The sequence below is a fragment of the Maylandia zebra genome, linkage group LG3, assembly GCF_041146795.1.
Source record: "Maylandia zebra isolate NMK-2024a linkage group LG3, Mzebra_GT3a, whole genome shotgun sequence".
Lineage (NCBI taxonomy): Eukaryota > Metazoa > Chordata > Actinopteri > Cichliformes > Cichlidae > Maylandia > Maylandia zebra.
The window spans coordinates 4,514,109-4,531,788 of NC_135169.1; the positions used below are offsets into that span (position 1 = coordinate 4,514,109).

The window sequence follows — 17,680 nt, forward strand, 5'->3', positions numbered from 1 at the left end:
AGTGATGTCATGACAAAAATGAATGACCAACAAAACATTTTTTCTCCTTCATTTCTGTCAAACAAAGCTGTATGTAACGTGTCTCGCGGTTAGTAACATGGTTGCTAGACAACCTGAACAGCGCGACCAAGCGTATACCGTCCCATTTCACAAGCCTCTCACTTCCACACTTCTCGTACTTATAGTACGCACCGTACGTAGTACTCGTAGTGCACGTAGTGCGCGTACTTCAAGGGTGCAGACCCTGAATTGGGACACAGCCATAGAGCGAACGAATCACTCACTCACTCACTCACCCCCTCCCTCCTGGCTCACAGCTTCTTCTTCTTCTTGGTTGGCAACCAATGTTAAGGCGCATTACTGGCTCACAGCTCAGTGGAAATTTAGATGAGAAAATATATATTTGACACATTTAAGGAAAATACTAATAAAATAAAAATAAACAAAATAAATGTTTATTAAGTAATTTTGATAGGAAATTGCTTACTTTTAGAAATGTTTTTGCTCTTTTTTGCTCTATAAAATAGTTGTTTTCTTTTAGAATCATTCATCTTAGCAGTAGGATTTACATGAAAAGAGAAACAAATTAAGTTTGAGTGAAAATGTACATTTTTTGCACTCTCTGGGCAACTGACTCAGTGAATCAAATGACTCAAAAAACACGATTTACTTTGGTGAGTGACTCATTAAAACTCGATTCAGAAAAAGAATCAAATTTACCATCACTAATTGCCTGCACCTGTGCTTATAAAAGGGAAAAACCCAGCCCCACCTACTAGGGGCGGTTCCCAGTCTCAGGTCTCACCTGTCACAATAAGGTCTGGATGTAACGTCCTTTTACCTTCTCAGGCTACGTCCACACGTACCCGGGTATTTTTGAAAACGTAGCTTTTTCTATGCGTTTGCACCTTTTGTCCACACGTTAACGGCGTTTTCGGTCACTAAAAACTGAGATTTTTAAAAACTCCGGCCAGGGTGGATATTTTTGAAAACTCCGTTCTTGCATTTACGTGTGGACGAGAAAAACTGAGAAAATGCAGAGTCAAAGGTGTGCGCATTTTTTGACGTCACTCTGTGCGCCACGTTATTGTTTCGGTGAAATGAATTTCTACAATACTATTACTGTTAATTGTACTCTCTGCAGTGTTTAAATGCTTACATATACACACACAGTTACTGTCCCTCCACACATACGACTCGGTTCTGCTTCTATGCCCCAGCTTTGTTTACTTTTTCCCAACGAGGCTTCTAGACTTCTGATTGGCCAACATTTCTGCACGGTTAGGAATATATCGCCACCTGTTGCTTTGGCATGTTCCTAGCAGCGTTTTCCTTCATTTCTGCCTTTACGTGTGGACGGGATTATTTTTTAAAACGTCCGTTTTCAAAATCTCCGTTTTCAAAAATACCCGTGTACGTGTGGATGTAGCCTCAGATTTAATGAGGAAAGCCGGGAGGACTTTAATCTTTTTCTCAAGAATATACAGTAGTCTGCGAATTAATATATATGGTTTTAATAATACTAGATGTTATTCTGCTGGGAAAAGATAGTGCTCAGCTGCAGATGAGAGAACATCATGATCACACGTCCCTGTGAGTATAAGTCATCTGTTTTATAGCGACATGTGGCATAACTCCATCTGACACTTTGATGTTCATCTATATTCACCCAGAAATCAGGACAAATGAGCCAGTCTCTGTGAAGACATCTCAGAGCAGAAGTTTTTCATCCCATAAAGCAGGGGTGTCCAATCCCAGTTCTCGAGAGCTACTATCCTGCAATTTTTAGATGCATCCCTACTCCAACACAGCTGAAATTAAATGGTTTAATTACCTCTTCAGCATGCAATCATATTTGGCAAAGGCCAGATAACAAGCCATTCATTTGATTCAGGTGTGTCAGAACAAGGATGCATCTAAAAGCTGCAGGACGTTAGCTGTCGAGGACTGGGATTAGGCACCCCTACCAGAAAGGATCTCACATCAGCTGCTACCATCTTGTGGCCAAATTTGGTTACTGTCTTTGGAATCTGTCTGAATGAGACATTTGTTTTAGAAATGTTTAACATGTGTTTATTATTCATCACACAGTTATCTACAACCTCTAACTCCATATTAAGCTTCGAAGTCATTGATTCAGTATTTAGCTGTGTGTTTTTTTTATGTCATCAAAAACTCAGCAGTCTGTGCCTTTTTAATACAAATTGAAGAATATAAATAAAAAACAATAAAAATCAATCTTATAGATTCATCCCATCTCTGCTCCATCTGCTCTACATTATCTGATCGTTATGAGAAAATTCTGTCAGGATTAGAAACTTAAATTTTTATATATTTATTTTAATTTCTGTTAAATAACCTTTAAATTAAGTTCCAGAGTGGGTTTAATGGTTTTACTTTAGTATTTACTGTTCAGACATTTTGAGCTTTTTCATTGTGGCATGTGTGGTATTTTTCAGGCTGTGAGATTTAAGAAACTCTAGTGTGGTATAAATCTTTTGACAATATATATATTTTTTGTCATAAACAGACAAGAAAAAAACAACAAACTGCTCCTCCCATTCAATACATGTCAGTCCATATCCCAGCAAACTAAATCATCTCCATTTACACATCAAATAGAAACATGAATCACTTGGAATGATTAGAAACTTGATAGAATTTCAAATCTAGTTTGGGGAGTCATTCAGTGAGAAACAGTGAAATGATTTTCCATGTGAAAAGGTGGACAGCAGAAACAGAAAGAAACAGTGAAACTAAAAGAGAAACAAAGAGCTTTGGAACAACGAGGCAGCAGGAGGACAGCTGCAGTTTAACAGCTTCAACTCACTGACAGGAAACAACATTAGAAACATCATCATCCTCAACTCATCTGCTGCACTGACACTGACACCTTCAATGGCAACACCTTCAGTTTACCATCAGTGCTGATATATGGAAACATCCTGTGAGTGAAAGTGTGTGTGAAGGTGTGTATGTGTGTGTTAGTATCAGGATCAGAGAACGACAGCTTTCCTCTGTTCCAGTCCAGATTCACTCTGATCCTCTGGAGCTTCTTCTGGACTGAGAGAGCAGTGAGAGGAGCTGATGGTGAGCATGCTGAGTATTTACTTTCATAGAACCGTATTCTCCATAATGCAGACCGTATGCTTCCCATTCTCTGCACAGACTCTGCCAACACACCCAGTGCCCACCATGTACCATCTCCAACTTCGACATCCCAGCTGTGAGTCCCTGAGTTAAAGCCCTCAGAGCCCAGGACAGAGCAGATAAATCCATCAAACCTCTCTGGATTATCAGGAAGCTGCTGCTTTTCTCCTCCTCTCACACTGGTCAGATCTTCAGACAGGATGAGTTCTGGATGAGCAGTGTTTGGGTCCAGAATGAGAGGAGTGTAGGAGACCATGTCCTTCATGTTGTTCCAGATGTTGAAGGTCAGGTTGCCCAGGTGTTTGGCCTGGTCTATCAGAGCTCCTGAGGGCAGCTGTGGATCATCCAGCAGGGGGCAGCGCTGGACTCTTTCCACTGCAGCCTTGTAGTTGTGCAGGAATGAGACGTCTTCAGCTCTCAGCTCCTCCTCTGTGGCTCTGACTGTGTCTGAAAGAGCTGCTATCTCTCTGCTCAGAGCCTCCATCTTCTCCTTCATCATCCCACTCTTCTGCTCCTCTTCCTCCCTCAGTGCAGCCAGCCTGGCCTCCTCTTCCTCTGCTAGAAACTGGTGAAGCTTCTTAAACTGCTCCTTAATCTGCCTCTCTGTGTGTCGGGCCTGGACCTTAATGTGTTCTGCTGTTTGATCAAACTTTACTTGAACTTCTTCACAAACCTTTAACTTCTTCTTTAAGGGCTCCAGAGTTTCCTGAAATTCCTTTTTGTGTTGTTGTGCAGCTTCAGCAATGGGTCTGAATCTGTGCTTGGTGTGTTTTTCTGAGTCTCTGCAGACGAGACACACTGGCTGCTGATGGTCCAGACAGAAGAGTCTGAGTTTCTCAGAGTGCAGACTGCAGAGATCCTCTGAAGCTCTCTGATCTCTCTCCTGTAAGAACGACTCACACAAGTTCTTTAAAGCTCGGTTTAAAGGTGGTTCTTCCCTTGAAGATCTTCTCTTACAAATTGGACAGTGTTGTGTTGGTCTCTCTCTCCACCATCTATTCAGACAGTCTTTACAGAAGCTGTGGCTACATGACAGAATAACAGGATCTCTGAAGACCTGCTGACAGACCGGACAGCAGAGATCCTCCTCTGATCTGGAAGCCATTGAGTCTGTGAGTGAAGCTGAAAACAGCAGACAGGAAGTACAGTCAGTCCTGGATCCCCTCGCTCCTCTACTACCTTCACTGAAACTTCCTTTAAATTGTGTTTTTGCTCAAACTCACATTCAGTGTGTGGAGCGTCAGCAGCTTGAAGCAGCAGTGTTGGAGTTTTCCACTTTTCTCTCCTGTAGCTGGTCTCACTCAGTGGAAGCTGCTAGTTTGCTCTGAACTCAGTCTGATTGTGTGTGTGTTTCTCTTTACCCAGGAAGTTGAACAACCTGTTTTCTCATTTCTCTTAGGTGAGTGACATAAGGGGCGGAGCTTCATTCACCTTCATTTTACCTTCCTTCCTTCCTTACCCAGGAAGTTGAACAACCTGTTTTCTCGTTTCTCTTAGGTGAGTGACATAAGGGGCGGAGTTTCATTCACCTTCCTTTTACAAAGCTGTTGCATCACCTGAGTTCTGCCAGTGAGGAAGTCCAACACCCATGCACACAGGTGACTGTTGAGTCCTAGATACTTCAGCTTTGTGAACAGTCTGCCGGGCGCTATTGTGTTGAACGCTGAAGTGTAATCAACAAACACCAATCTCACATAGTTACCCTATTTCTTGTCCATGTGACTTAAGGTGGTGTGCAGGACATGGGCAATGGCATCCTCTGTGGTTCTGTTGGGATGGTAAGCAAACTGGAGCCAATCTGTTGTGTTTGCAATGGTGGAGAAGATGATATTCTTCAACAGCCTCTTGAACACCTTCATAACCACTGAGGTCAGTGCAACTCGCCGGTAGTCATTCAGGCATGAGGGCGTGTTGTACTACTGGTTCTACTGGTGGTGGTCAGAGGGCCCGGTGGCGCCAGAGGACACTCCGTAGGATGCCTTCTCCAAGTCCACAAAACAAATAAATCTGTACATAAATGTGTTGCTAGCTGTTGGTGGTTAAACTCCAAGCTAGGGGCTAATTTTAAATGGCTGGGCCCTGGGCTAGAATCTAATATTGGGTGTGGCTGGCTAAGCTCTAGACTGGGAACTGCTATGGCTGGGTTTGACTGAGTTCTAGTCTGGAGACTATGGGGGAGTCTGTTTGACACTTTGATTGGGGTGCTGATACCCTGAGGACTGTGGGGATTCACCTGCCTCTGATCTTCAATCGACTGATTTGACTTACTTCTCAAAAAGTATGTGTCAATGCGAGGCCCCTTTCTCGCTGAGGCACTTCTTCCTTCCTTCGTGGATTTTAAGACCCATGTCAGTTGTTAGTTTTGACCAGCCACAAATGCAGTTCTGCAGCTTCTTTCCTACCGTCATTGATGGTCCATTATTTGCAGTGGTGGTTGATCTATTCATCGTTGGTGCTGTTCCGTGGTTCGTTGCCATTAAATCCGTCCGGAAAGGTTCTTCTTCCACCCCTGCTCTCACAGACCCTAGGGGTATCTTCTCTTTTGAGATTTCTGTAGCAATATTGGGTGTACCCAAGTACTCTAAAAAGCGCTATGTCCTGCTGGTATCAGGCGCTAAACCACACCAGCCCCATTAGGGTCTATTCCCTCCTGCTAGCAGTCTTTCCAGGCTTTCCTTGACAATGCATTGCTTTTAATGGTGAGAATCTTGGCTGTTATGAGCAAAGGCAGCCCAGAAACCTTACCATCAGCACAGATTGTAGTGGGCCACAACTTTCGGTCTTTCACCCAAGCTAATCTGCCTTTTTTGGGGGGATTAAAGATCTGATCTAGATTATCATATTAAGATTTGGGACGCATCATCAGTAGTGGATCTTGGCTCTATAGGGTGTTTCGGCCATTATCACTAGACACCCTCATCCAAGGAGGCCTTGCCAGATGTGATCAGGCCCTGGAGTGTGTCACTGGTTTATGTTAAATTGTTATTTATCTTCTTCTTTCTTCTGTTTACTTTCCTACAGTTTATTTTCTCCTATCTATTCACTGCAACTGAGAAATAACACTTACCCCTTTAGCATTTATGAAGCCTCACCTCTTCAAAGGGATAGAATATATATTAGAGATGCATTAGAGTGCAAAGCAGCTGGTATTTGTATCTGTATTTGTATTTGTTGAGGGGGAAAATTATTTGTATTTGTATTCGAGTAAAATTCAAAATTAAGTTTTTTGCATTACACTTCTAATTAATGTTATAGTGTAAGTATTCTTCAATTATACCCATTATAATAATTATGAATATGCAATATTAGTTGATGTTTTTGCATAAATCCAGCAATGAACATGTAACAAGGAACATCATTGAATATATGATAACGATAAAAACAATAAATATTAACAATAAAAAGAAATAAAACCCCTGAAAACCGCAAATTTCACATCCGAACCTCAACACTCGTGGCCCAGTACCAAACGACTCACAGACCGGTACCGGTCCATGGCCGGGTGTTGTCTATTCAACAAAAATAGTAATGCAGTTCAGTTTTTTATAGCTCAGCCGAGCCTTCTCTGTTACTGTGTGGAGCAGCCTGTGTCACTCACTTTTTACACATCACTTACTCACTCTCCCGGCATGCACTATGGTCTCATAAGGAAACCCAGCATTTTGATTTAAAAGTTTTTCTTGTCCCCGAATACAAATATTTTTGTATTTGGGAACAAGTATTTGTTCGAAATAAGTATTGGTAAAAAACGCGATATTCATGCCTTTCCAAATACCGTATTCGGGCTCAGCTCCACCCCTAATACACATGTGTATGTATATATACATCACAATGAACACCTGTGTACCACAAAACTGTGTGATGAGCCCAGACCTGCCGATGGTTCCAACACCATCATTAAGTTTGCAGATGACACCATGGTAATTGGCCTCATCAATGACAACAATGAGGCCGCCTACAGGGAGGAGGTGGATCGTCTGGCTGAGTGGTGCGACACAAACAACCTGCTACTCAACACAGAGAAGACCCAGGAGCTCATCGTGGACTACAGGAAGAATGCTGACCCACATCCACCCATCTACATCAAAGGGACGGCTTTGGATCGTGTGAGCAGCTTCAAGTTCCTGAGAGTCCACATCACCGAGGATCTCATCTGGACGACCAACTGCTCCAAGCTGGTCAAGAAAGTGCACCTCTTCCTGAGGACTCTGAGGAAGAACCACCTGATATTTCTGTAGTTTTCATATTTATATCTTGCACACTACATTTCGTTGCCTTGTACTAAGTAATGGGAATAATGGCTTTACAAGTAACGGTGTTACTTTTTTCAGTGACGAGTAATCTAACTAATTACTATTCCTATTATTACAACTCCATTACCGTTAATCACAAAAAAATGTGGTGTGGTTGCGTTACTATTTTTCAACAAACAGCAGGTTGAAGCTGTGCTCAGCTTACCGCATCATGCTCATAAACCAGCGTTTATGAACCTGATAAATGCCAATTCTAAATACCACACAGGGTGTGTTTCAGTGCATACACACCAAAATATCCTGGTGAATGTTCAATATTTTTCAGTGGCTTTAAGATCAAACACTACCTACCAGGCTTGGCTCCTCCCTTTTGCGAGTGTGGATGCTTCATCTCTTTGCTCCTTAAATGCTTTTCTTCTTTTATTGATTTTTATGCTGATTTTTTCCCTTTTTTCCGTATGAGCTTACCTGCGATAGCTTCTGGACACTTATAGATCATTAGGACTAAAGTGTTCTTAACAGAAACAGCAACATTTTTATAGTTACCTTATCCTCAGCGCTCCGTGTGTCTGTGGCCTAGACACAGCTGAAGCCTGATTACAGCATCTGGGCACCGAACAGCCTCAATAGCCTGGAAAGGTGCTAACCGCTAGGCTAACTAGCAACAAGATGCCTTCCCTCTCCACAGATGACTACCACAGCCTCCTGCAGAAGATTGCAGTACTGGAGACAAAAATTCATCGCTTAGAAGTAAACGTGGAGGTAAATGGACTGTGTGGAAATGAAACAACCTTGCCTTTGATTCAAAACAATGGCGATGAGCAAGCTAGTACACAGCTAAGGAGCACAGATAACATGACCAAGAAAGTAGACTCTGTGCATTATTATAAATCCTCAAGCGATAATCCCCCCTTGGACTGTCTTGGTGCAAAACCAAGACATAAATCATGTCTCCTGGAAGGGGGAGGACGTATCACCGGCAGAGCACAGCGAGCTGAAATCTCTGAAACCAACTGGCCTTCACTTCCTACGAGACAGAGAAGCTCTTCTACCCCTGTATACGAGAGGAAACAGGACTGGACAACCGTGAATAGGAAGGTTAACAACAAACCTTCAAAACAACTGAATGTGAAACTGCACAACAGATTTGCTCCACTATCAAAGGACCCTGGATCTATATCTGACAACCATCCATCTAAAAGCAGCGAAGTAAGGTCTGAAAATCTGTTGAAAAGTAAAAGACCACAGGGAAAGCTAAAGGCTAGGCCTGAAACTCTGATTGTGGGTGACCCTGCTGTAAAGGATGTACAAAGGATGTGCGGTAAGAACACTAAAGTCCTCTGCTTTCCTAACGATATGGTCAACAACCTGAAGGAGAGAATTCTTCAAATTGCAGATGAATATCCAACTGTGACAAACATTGTTCTGCATACAGGGTCAAACAATGTGTCCAAACAACAGTCGGAGGTTCTGAAACGGGACTTTACTGGATTACTAAATACTGTAAATTCTCTGAAGGCAGCTGTATTCATCAGTGGACCTGTACCGCCGGTCAGAGGAGGAGACGAGAGATTCAGCAGGTTGTTTACACTGAATAAATGGCTTATACATTATATATGTATATGTATATATGCTTATATATGTACTGACCACTCGGTGCATTTTATCAACAGCTTTAATATTTTTTGGGAACGCAGGCATCTGTTTAAAGCAAATGGATTTAATTTTAACAAGTCAGGGGTGAAACTGTTCACCTCCAACTTGTTTTATTCCATACGTCATCCATCTGTGCTTGGTGCCAAGGCTGAGATAAACGAGGAGTTATCTCATAAAGAGGAACAAACAGTACTCCAAGAACAGACAAAGCCCAGCAGAAACCTTGAGGAGGAGCTCCATTTGCCCCCACCTGGGAAGAGCCTCAGAAAGGAGAGACATCTGAGGCAAGAAGAGGGGTCCCTATTTGCCTCCAACTCTCTCAACAACACCAACGACCAGGACCAGGGACCACGATCTTCCCCAGTCCCCCAAACCCCTGACAGGCCATTACCCTCCTCCCCCTCCCTTTCTCCCTCCTCCCCACACCTGAAATTCACTGAGGAGATGATGGTCAATGCTGGGCTCAGATCTACCCCCCGGCCCAATCCCTTTTTGTCCCCCATAAATCCCCCACCAGAGCGGCCAAAGGTTCGCCATCGAGCCCCACCCTCAACAGAGCAATCGAAGTCACATTGCCCAGCCTTGCCCCCCGTAGTTCCTCCTTACCACCTTCATGCTCTGTCTCCGCAGTCTGATGTGTGATGTGTGAAGGGTCCGGGCTGCGAGGATTATGGCAGTGGTGACTTTTCCCAGGAGAAGCTGGGACCCTGTTTACAAGAAGGTTTTAAAATCTCTGTACTTTTAGGTGACAGAAGGAGACGTGGCCTGGTCAAAACACAGAGAGCTGCACTCTAAAAGATCTTTAAACATAGTAAACATACCTTGTGTGTCACAGACTGCTCCCAAACACGAGGGGACAAGTAATGCCTCTAAAACACTTAAGTTGGCTTTATTAAACGTTAGATATTTAGCTGGGAAAACATTTTTAATTAATGATTTAATCACTGAGCACAGCCTTGATTTTATGTTTTTAACTGAAACTTGGTTGGACCAAAGTAACAGTGGAGCTGTTCTCATCGCGACGACCCCTCCTAACTACAGTTTTATCAGTGAGGCCAGGGTGAGCAGGAGAGGAGGAGGGGTTGCTGTCTTATTTAATGAATCATTTCAATGTAAGCAGCTATCTCCTGGAAATTTTCAGTCTTTTGAATATGTGGCTTTACAGGTGAAGGCCCCATCCAAAGTTGTGTTTCTTAATGTTTACAGGCCTCCCAAATACTGCACAGACTTTTTTAATGACCTCAGTGAACTGCTGTCTGTGATCTGTGTTGATTTTGACTGTGTAATTATTGTTGGGGATTTTAACATCCATGTGGACAACCCTCAGGACAAAGGGACTAAAGACCTGAGTAACACTCTGGGCAACGTTGAGCTGACTCAGCATGTAACAGAGGCCATCATCACTAAAAACTGCCATAATGCTTGGGTCTTATTTTCTACAGTTGACAGGCTAACAAACCCTCCTGTGTCAGTGGCAGCTGAACTTCATTCGACCATGGCCTGCAATAACTTTGCCAAATTCTTCACAGAAAAAATCCAAAAAATTAGACAAGCAATTGGTACATCAACAGCAGATCCAGGATATGTACTGTGTCCACCAAAAAACTGTTTAAACACCATGAAACAGTTTCACCCGATTAACAGCAAAGACCTGGAGGACATCTTAGGTCAACTGAACTCCTCCTCCTGCTGTTTAGATGTCCTGCTAACAAGTTTTTTCAAAAAGGTCTCAAAGACTTTAGAGTCAGACCTGTTACAGATCGTCAACTTTTCTTTATTATCAGGTGTGTTTCCAGAATCACTAAAAACTGCTGTAATCAAACCTATACTGAAAAAGGACAATCTTGACAAGACACAAATGAACAACTACAGGCCGATCTCAAATCTCCCATTTTTAAGTAAGATCATTGAAAAAGCAGTTTCTCAACAGCTCAGTTACTTCTTAAAACAGAATAACTGCTACGATGCCTTCCAGTCAGGTTTTAGACAGAACCACAGCACTGAAACCGCTCTGACCAAAGTGTTTAATGACATATGTCTGAATACAGACAGTGGAAAAATGTCAGTCTTAGTTTTACTGGATCTCAGTGCAGCATTTGATACAGTTGAGCACAACATATTACTCAAACGACTGGAGAACTGGACAGGTCTTTCAGGAACTGTACTAAACTGGTTCAAGACATACTTAGAAAACAGGAAATACTTTGTATCAATAGGTAACTTCACATCTGAGCAGACAAGTATCACATGTGGAGTTCCCCAAGGTTCCATCTTGGGACCCCTTCTGTTTAACATTTACATGCTCCCACTGGCACAGATTATAAAGAACAACTGTTAGAGGAAAAATGTTTCTATGTTTCTTTACCTTCTTTTAAATGTGCAAAGATACCCTTTGTCTGTGTTTAGATTAGTTTAGAATTATCCTTTTGACTTTCCCAGCAAAGACATCTTGTTTCTGGGACATATTGTTTTAGATTGTTTTATCTTCCCTAGCTCTCTGCTGACGAGACTAGCACCGTATATGGAGTTGTTTTATTTTATCTGTTTATTATTTGTTATCCTGTTCTCACTGTCTCTGTGCTCTGTGCCTATAAAAATTACCAAGCCACTGTGCATGGGGTGAGTTGTTCTTCACAGCTCACCCGTGTACACGTTTGATACAGAAAGTAACCTTGTCTCATTGTGTCTTTATTTCTCCTGGGTCTTTTACAGAGTTTCCCCCCAACAACAACAAAATAAACTATCATAGCTATGCAGATGACACACAAATATATATCACAATGTCACCAGGAGACCAAGGCCCTGTACAGGCTCTTGGTAAATGCATTGAGGAAATTAATGACTGGTTGTGCCACAATTTTCTCCAGCTAAACAAAAACAAAACTGAGGTAATAGTCTTTGGCGCCAAAGAAAAACGATTACAGGTCACCAGAGAACTTCAATCTATACATCTAAAAACCACAAACCAGGCGAGAAATTTGGGTGTAGTGCTGGATGCAGACCTAAACTTAGAAAAACACATTAAGACAATAACAAAGTCAGCTTACTATCACCTCAAGAATATTTCAAGGATAAAAGATCTGATGTCTCAACATGACCTGGAAAAACTAGTCCATGCATTCATCTTTAGTAGGCTTGATTACTGTAACAGCATCTTTACAGGTCTACCTAAAAAAATCAGTCAGACAACTACAGCTCATTCAGAACTCTGCTGCTCGAGTCCTCACTAAGACCAAAAAAGTGGACCACATCAGTCCAGCTCTGAGGTCTTTACACTGGCTGCCCTTCCGTCAGAGGATAGACTTTAAAGTTCTGATGCTGGTCTATAAAGCTCCGAATGGTTTAGGACCAAAATACATCTGTGACCTCCTGACCCAGTATGAACCTTCCAGATCCCTCAGGTCATCTGGATCCGGTCTTTTATCAGTTCCCAGAGTCAGAACCAGACACGGAGAAGCTGCATTCAGCTTTTATGCTCCTTATATCTGGAACAAACTCCCAGAAAGCCTCAGATCAGCTGAAACACTCAGTTTATTTAAATCCAGGTTGAAGACTCACCTGTTCTCAGCTGCATTTGAATAAAGCACCAAATCCACACTGTTAGATTTTGTATTGTTGATTGTCATTTATGCTTAGAAATATTTAACCACACATGCTTAGAGGTATATAATCAATTGTGTAGTGGTAGGCTGTGTGAACTTTAACAGGCTACAAAGGCTTGGTGTGTATTCCATACTAGAATGCACACCCACAGCCTGGGAACATGGGAGAGATCCTTTCTTCTCCTTATTGATATATATGGTATAGCAAACACACGTATATCTCTTTAAGTATAAGAGCCTTTTGTTTAGATGGACCCGCTAGACTCCTGGCACCAGCTTTGGGGAGTCTTCACAGGGTCACATCTTGACCTCACACAAATCACACCACACACACACACACACACACACACACACACACATACACACACACACACACACACACACACACACACACACACATACAAATACACACACACACACACACACACACACACAAACACATACACATACACACACACACATACACACACACAGGCAAGGTATTCTTTGTTTGTATGTGGACGTCATATGTTAATGAACCTATGCATATTCATGTAACCTCAATAAAAGAACAGTGGTACGGGAGAACGGAGAGAGCAACTGCGGTCAAGTGAAGGAACGGCGTTTGTCCTGTTCTCTCCCGTGCACGAGAAACATGAAGAACTTTGCCTACTCGTGTCTTGCTTTGCTGTGTAATTATATTGTCTTCAACGTTCCAGCGGATGGGTTCAAGCTACAAACCTATCACACACTTTTAAGCTTAAATTTCAAAACTTACATTAACTACTGATTTTATCTACTGTTCTGATTTTATCTGTTTTGATTTTATATACTGTTTTGTTTGTTTGTTGGTTTGTTAATTAGTTAGTTTGTTTTTTTGCTTGTTTTAATCAATTTTAAATCATGCTTTTTATTTGTTTTTGTTTCTAATGTCTCTGTAAAGCACTTTGAATCACCTTGTTGTTGAATTGTGCTATACAAATAAATTTGCCTTGCCTTACCTTTGCCTTTAATTCAAGGGCATTGGCAAAAGTGTGGTATTCATTGTTTGTGAATTACAAAATTTTTATACCCAGTTCCTCACTAGGTGGCTCACTGGATCTCTAGTTTGAATGAAAACTTGAATCAGTGAAAATACCCACAAGTGCCACAGAGTTCTTCACAAATTTTCAGTGGGGTTGATGTCAGGTGACCATGGAGGGCAGTCAGCACTCCTTATATCATGGTAGTGGGTCTGTGACCCAGTGTGTGTAAATTGTAGTTTAATTTTATATTATTAGATTTTTTTGTTTTTCGTGGTTTTGGTTCTCTTTATTGGTTTTTGCTTATTTTATTTTTCTTGTTACAAGTCTCTAGGTTTCTGTCTCTGTGCCTTTCCTGTGCTTTACATTTCTTGTTTAGTTACTTCTGTTTCTTTGATCCATGTTCCCTCTGTCTCCCCCAGTCAGTCATGTCTCCGTGTCGTCAAGTCCACATATTAGTGTTTGTCTCATGTTTCCTGTTTTATTGTGACAGTTCCAAGTCCTGTGTTCAGTGTGTTCAGTTTTGCTTCCTTCCTGTCTCATTGTACTTTATTAATTCGAGCTGTGTTCCCTCCTGTTTCCCATCCCCTCGTTATCCTTTGTGTATTTAAAACCTCTGTCATGTTGTCCCATATTACTATGTGTTTCCTCTGTGCTGTATGTTACTCCTAGTTCTCGGTTCAAGTCTTAGCTTCACTGTTTCCCAGATTTATTTCCTTGTTTCTAGTTTTTTCCCCTTGTATTTGGTGTTTGAATTGTACAGCACAATACAGCTGCCTCTTTTAGTTTATCCCTTTGGGTTTATGAGTCCTGCATTTGGGTCTTCTCAGCATACCCTGAAACCTTAGCCTTCAGATAGTTCTTCAGAGCTTTGAGGTGTTTTTTGGTCTCATCCTCCTGCTGCTGTATGAATCCTTCACCACAAAGATCAGATCAGATGGAGCATGTCTCTTAAGGGTGGAGTGCTGCTTCGAGTGTCCAGTTAGCAGCCAGTCACAAAGCCAGCTTTCCTGAATGCTTTATTCAGTCTGTTGCTGTCTCCAGCTGTGATGCTGCTCAGCCAGCAGACCAAAGCACAGTACATTAATTGATATTAACTCTCAATCTTTAAGCTGGACATATTGAAGAACCTCAGATTCCTTGGGAAAGTCCGCTCATCTCCTTTGTTGTTGTACAGTCTTTGTGTTGGTCTTCAAGTTCAGTCAGTTATTTACTTGGTCCACTCATCTACTGCATCAACTTCCTGTAGGCGAAGGGGCTCAGTGTTCAGCCAACGGCCAAGACCTAAAACTAGTACAGAGTAGCTTTTTTAATTCAAATGTGCTCCATTTGATATATTTCAGCCCTAGCTGGCAGTACTAGTGTAGCCTCCCTTGTTGTAGGACACCAGAAAAAAAAGTATTTGGGCTGAGATCAGGGTGGTTTGGTGGTTTGCGCTGTTGCCTTACTGGAAGAAGATTTGGGGACTTCCTTTTCAAAGGAAGGATTTCTTTGTTCAGTTTGAAAATACATTTTTGTTAGATTAACTGGTGACTCTAAATCATGCAGAGGTATAAACATGATAATTCAAAGAGGTTACGAAAACTAATTTATAGATAGTCTGGGAGCAGTTTGAAAGACAGCTGTAATGTACAGATCACCAGTGTTGGGACTAACGCATTATTAAGTAACGCGTTACAGTAACTACGTTATTATTGTGGTAACGAGCACGGTAACTAGTTATTATGCCAAAATCAGGAACGCGTTAGTTGTTACTGGGATTTAGATAGGGTCGTTACTAGGGATGGGTACCGGTGTCCGGTGCCCTGATGGCACCGGTTCTGACATAAACGGTAGTAACCAGACCGAAAAGCAACGCACATTTCGGTGCTTTATTTCGGTGATTTTTTTTCCTGAGCTGTGATACACTTTAGATTCTAGCCAATCATTTTATGTTTCCGAGGATAGTAGGCGGGTCCAGGTACGTACGTTCTTTTAGAGCAGAGCTACAGATTAAAAATGCCCAAGGCGAAGCAGTCGAAAGTCTGGCTGTACTTCACAGCAAAATATGCAAACTCAGCAGCCTGCAACAAGTGCTTTAAGCTGATACTGTGATACTGTCAAAGGAGGTCACACCTCAAATCCGATGAAACACCTGGCGACTCATAGAGTTTTTTTTTTTTTTTAAAAAGCCGAGAAATGTGCCGTATTTGATAGCTTGGCACCGAGCACATTTACTGCGGGTGGGTTGCCTGTTATCGCACCCGGAGCAATATCCGCCAAAAACCCGAAGAGGAGAGTCCTGGCCCCTAGCCCTGCCAGTGTAGCAGAAATGATGACGGATGATGATGGCAGCAGCAGCAGCCGTTCTTCTCTGCGTGAGCAGCTTAATGTTGTTCGTGTGTAATTTACGTTGAGTAGGCTAACCACGTTATTACATTAATGCATGTAAGGTGAACTAGCAAACATCATCATAGCTACATACGGCTGTCTTCTTGTTTGATGGCAGATACTCCCTTCACCCTGGCCAAAAAGGCTAAAATGACCAAAGAAAAAGTGGAAGACCACTAAACATGAGAGGTTTTTGGACAAAGTTGGTGTTTTTTCCATTGTTTAAGCACTGCTTCCAGCCAAGAGTGATACCATATATGCCCCATAGCTGCAGAAAAGGCTAACATTGTTATCTTTTTACAAAAAAACAGCTGAACATGGGAGGTTTTTGGACCAATTTTGTGTTCTCCATTCTTTAAGCACCGGTTTGAGCACCGTTTAAGCACCGGCACCGTTTCAAAAGTACCGGTTTGGCACCGGTATCGGATAAAACCTAAACGATACCCATCCCTAGTCGTTACTCGTTACTTCGTGTGGTGGCTATCGCAGAGCTTCCACAGATTCAGTAACATTATCAAGTGGTGGAGGCCAGCAGGTGGATGAGAGAAAGCAACACGTTCTCGGGCTGGAGAAAGGGGACGCAGAAGGAAAAGAGACCCGAGGCGGCCGCCGGTCCAAGTGTGAACTGAACTTCAGGTAAGAAGTTATGACCTGCAGTCTATCTGGGTCAGATATGAACCAAGTTTAGGTGGAGTTTATTTTCTTTATTCTGACTTTTTCCGTACTGCGTACTAGCTAGCATGACGGAGTTTCTATACAGCTGGGTGGGTGCTATGAAGTTAATGATGTTGAACTTTATTTTGTTCATAAGTTATTAGAGTTGCCAACCGTCCCGTCTGGTATTCAGAGAAAATATTACGCGTTTCTTATTGAGGTGAAAAGGAACAGTTTGTCCCGTAATTCAGCTACAATGAAAAAGGCACAAAGCTGGAGTTATTCTGTGTCTTTGCTGCACAGCTGCCTCTTCTTCTCTCATCCTCTCCCCCCTCCCTTTCCCGTTTCTACTTCAATCATGAAAACTGATCAGTGATCAGCTGATCGGCTCTCTTGTTTGTTTATCGCTCACTTTGCGCCGAAAGAGGAAACCAGCGGATGTCGCGCTAAATAACAGCAGCACGTTTAAGCTTGATCAGCTGTTGTTAGAATTTATTTAATATTAATTTCTAGTATCAGCTGATGTTTGCTGGAGCCACAGCTGCAAAAAAGCTGCTGGTCATGATGTTGGTTTGGTTATCTGGTGAGAGGGAAACATGAAGATGAAACCAGGAGATGTCCTTACTGAATCATCAGAGCTGTGATGGAGAAACAGGTTTAACCTTTTAGGTGACATGAATGAGTTGAAGGGAAGTTATGAACTGTTTCTGAGAGACAAATAACACCAGGATCCTTTTTCAGGTAGCTGACAGCTGGTAACTGTGCAGGTGCGGATCTAGCAAAGTGTTGCCAGGGGGCCATGTAGGGCATTAACAGGGAAAGGGGGGCACAAAGAAATACTTTTCTTTCTTATTCTCATTTAAAATGTCTAGCTTTTAATAAATTATCTGAATCTTACAACAAACGATTGATAGATTGATGCATATATACCATCAAAACAGTGTACATCACTGTCACAACAGCGTTTGTTTTCATTCAAAGATGATTTTTCCTA

At 42.1% G+C, this 17,680-nt stretch overlaps 1 protein-coding gene across 1 annotated transcript; it reads right to left on the reverse strand.

Annotated features, from left to right (window-relative positions):
* Positions 1–2,550: 2,550 nt before the first annotated feature.
* LOC112432604 (nuclear factor 7, ovary-like) lies at positions 2,551–4,266 on the reverse strand. Its single transcript, XM_024801115.2, has one exon. It carries the CDS (start codon positions 4,253–4,255, stop codon positions 2,864–2,866), a length of 1,392 nt encoding a protein of 463 aa, XP_024656883.2. The 5' UTR covers positions 4,256–4,266; the 3' UTR covers positions 2,551–2,863.
* Positions 4,267–17,680: the final 13,414 nt, after the last annotated feature.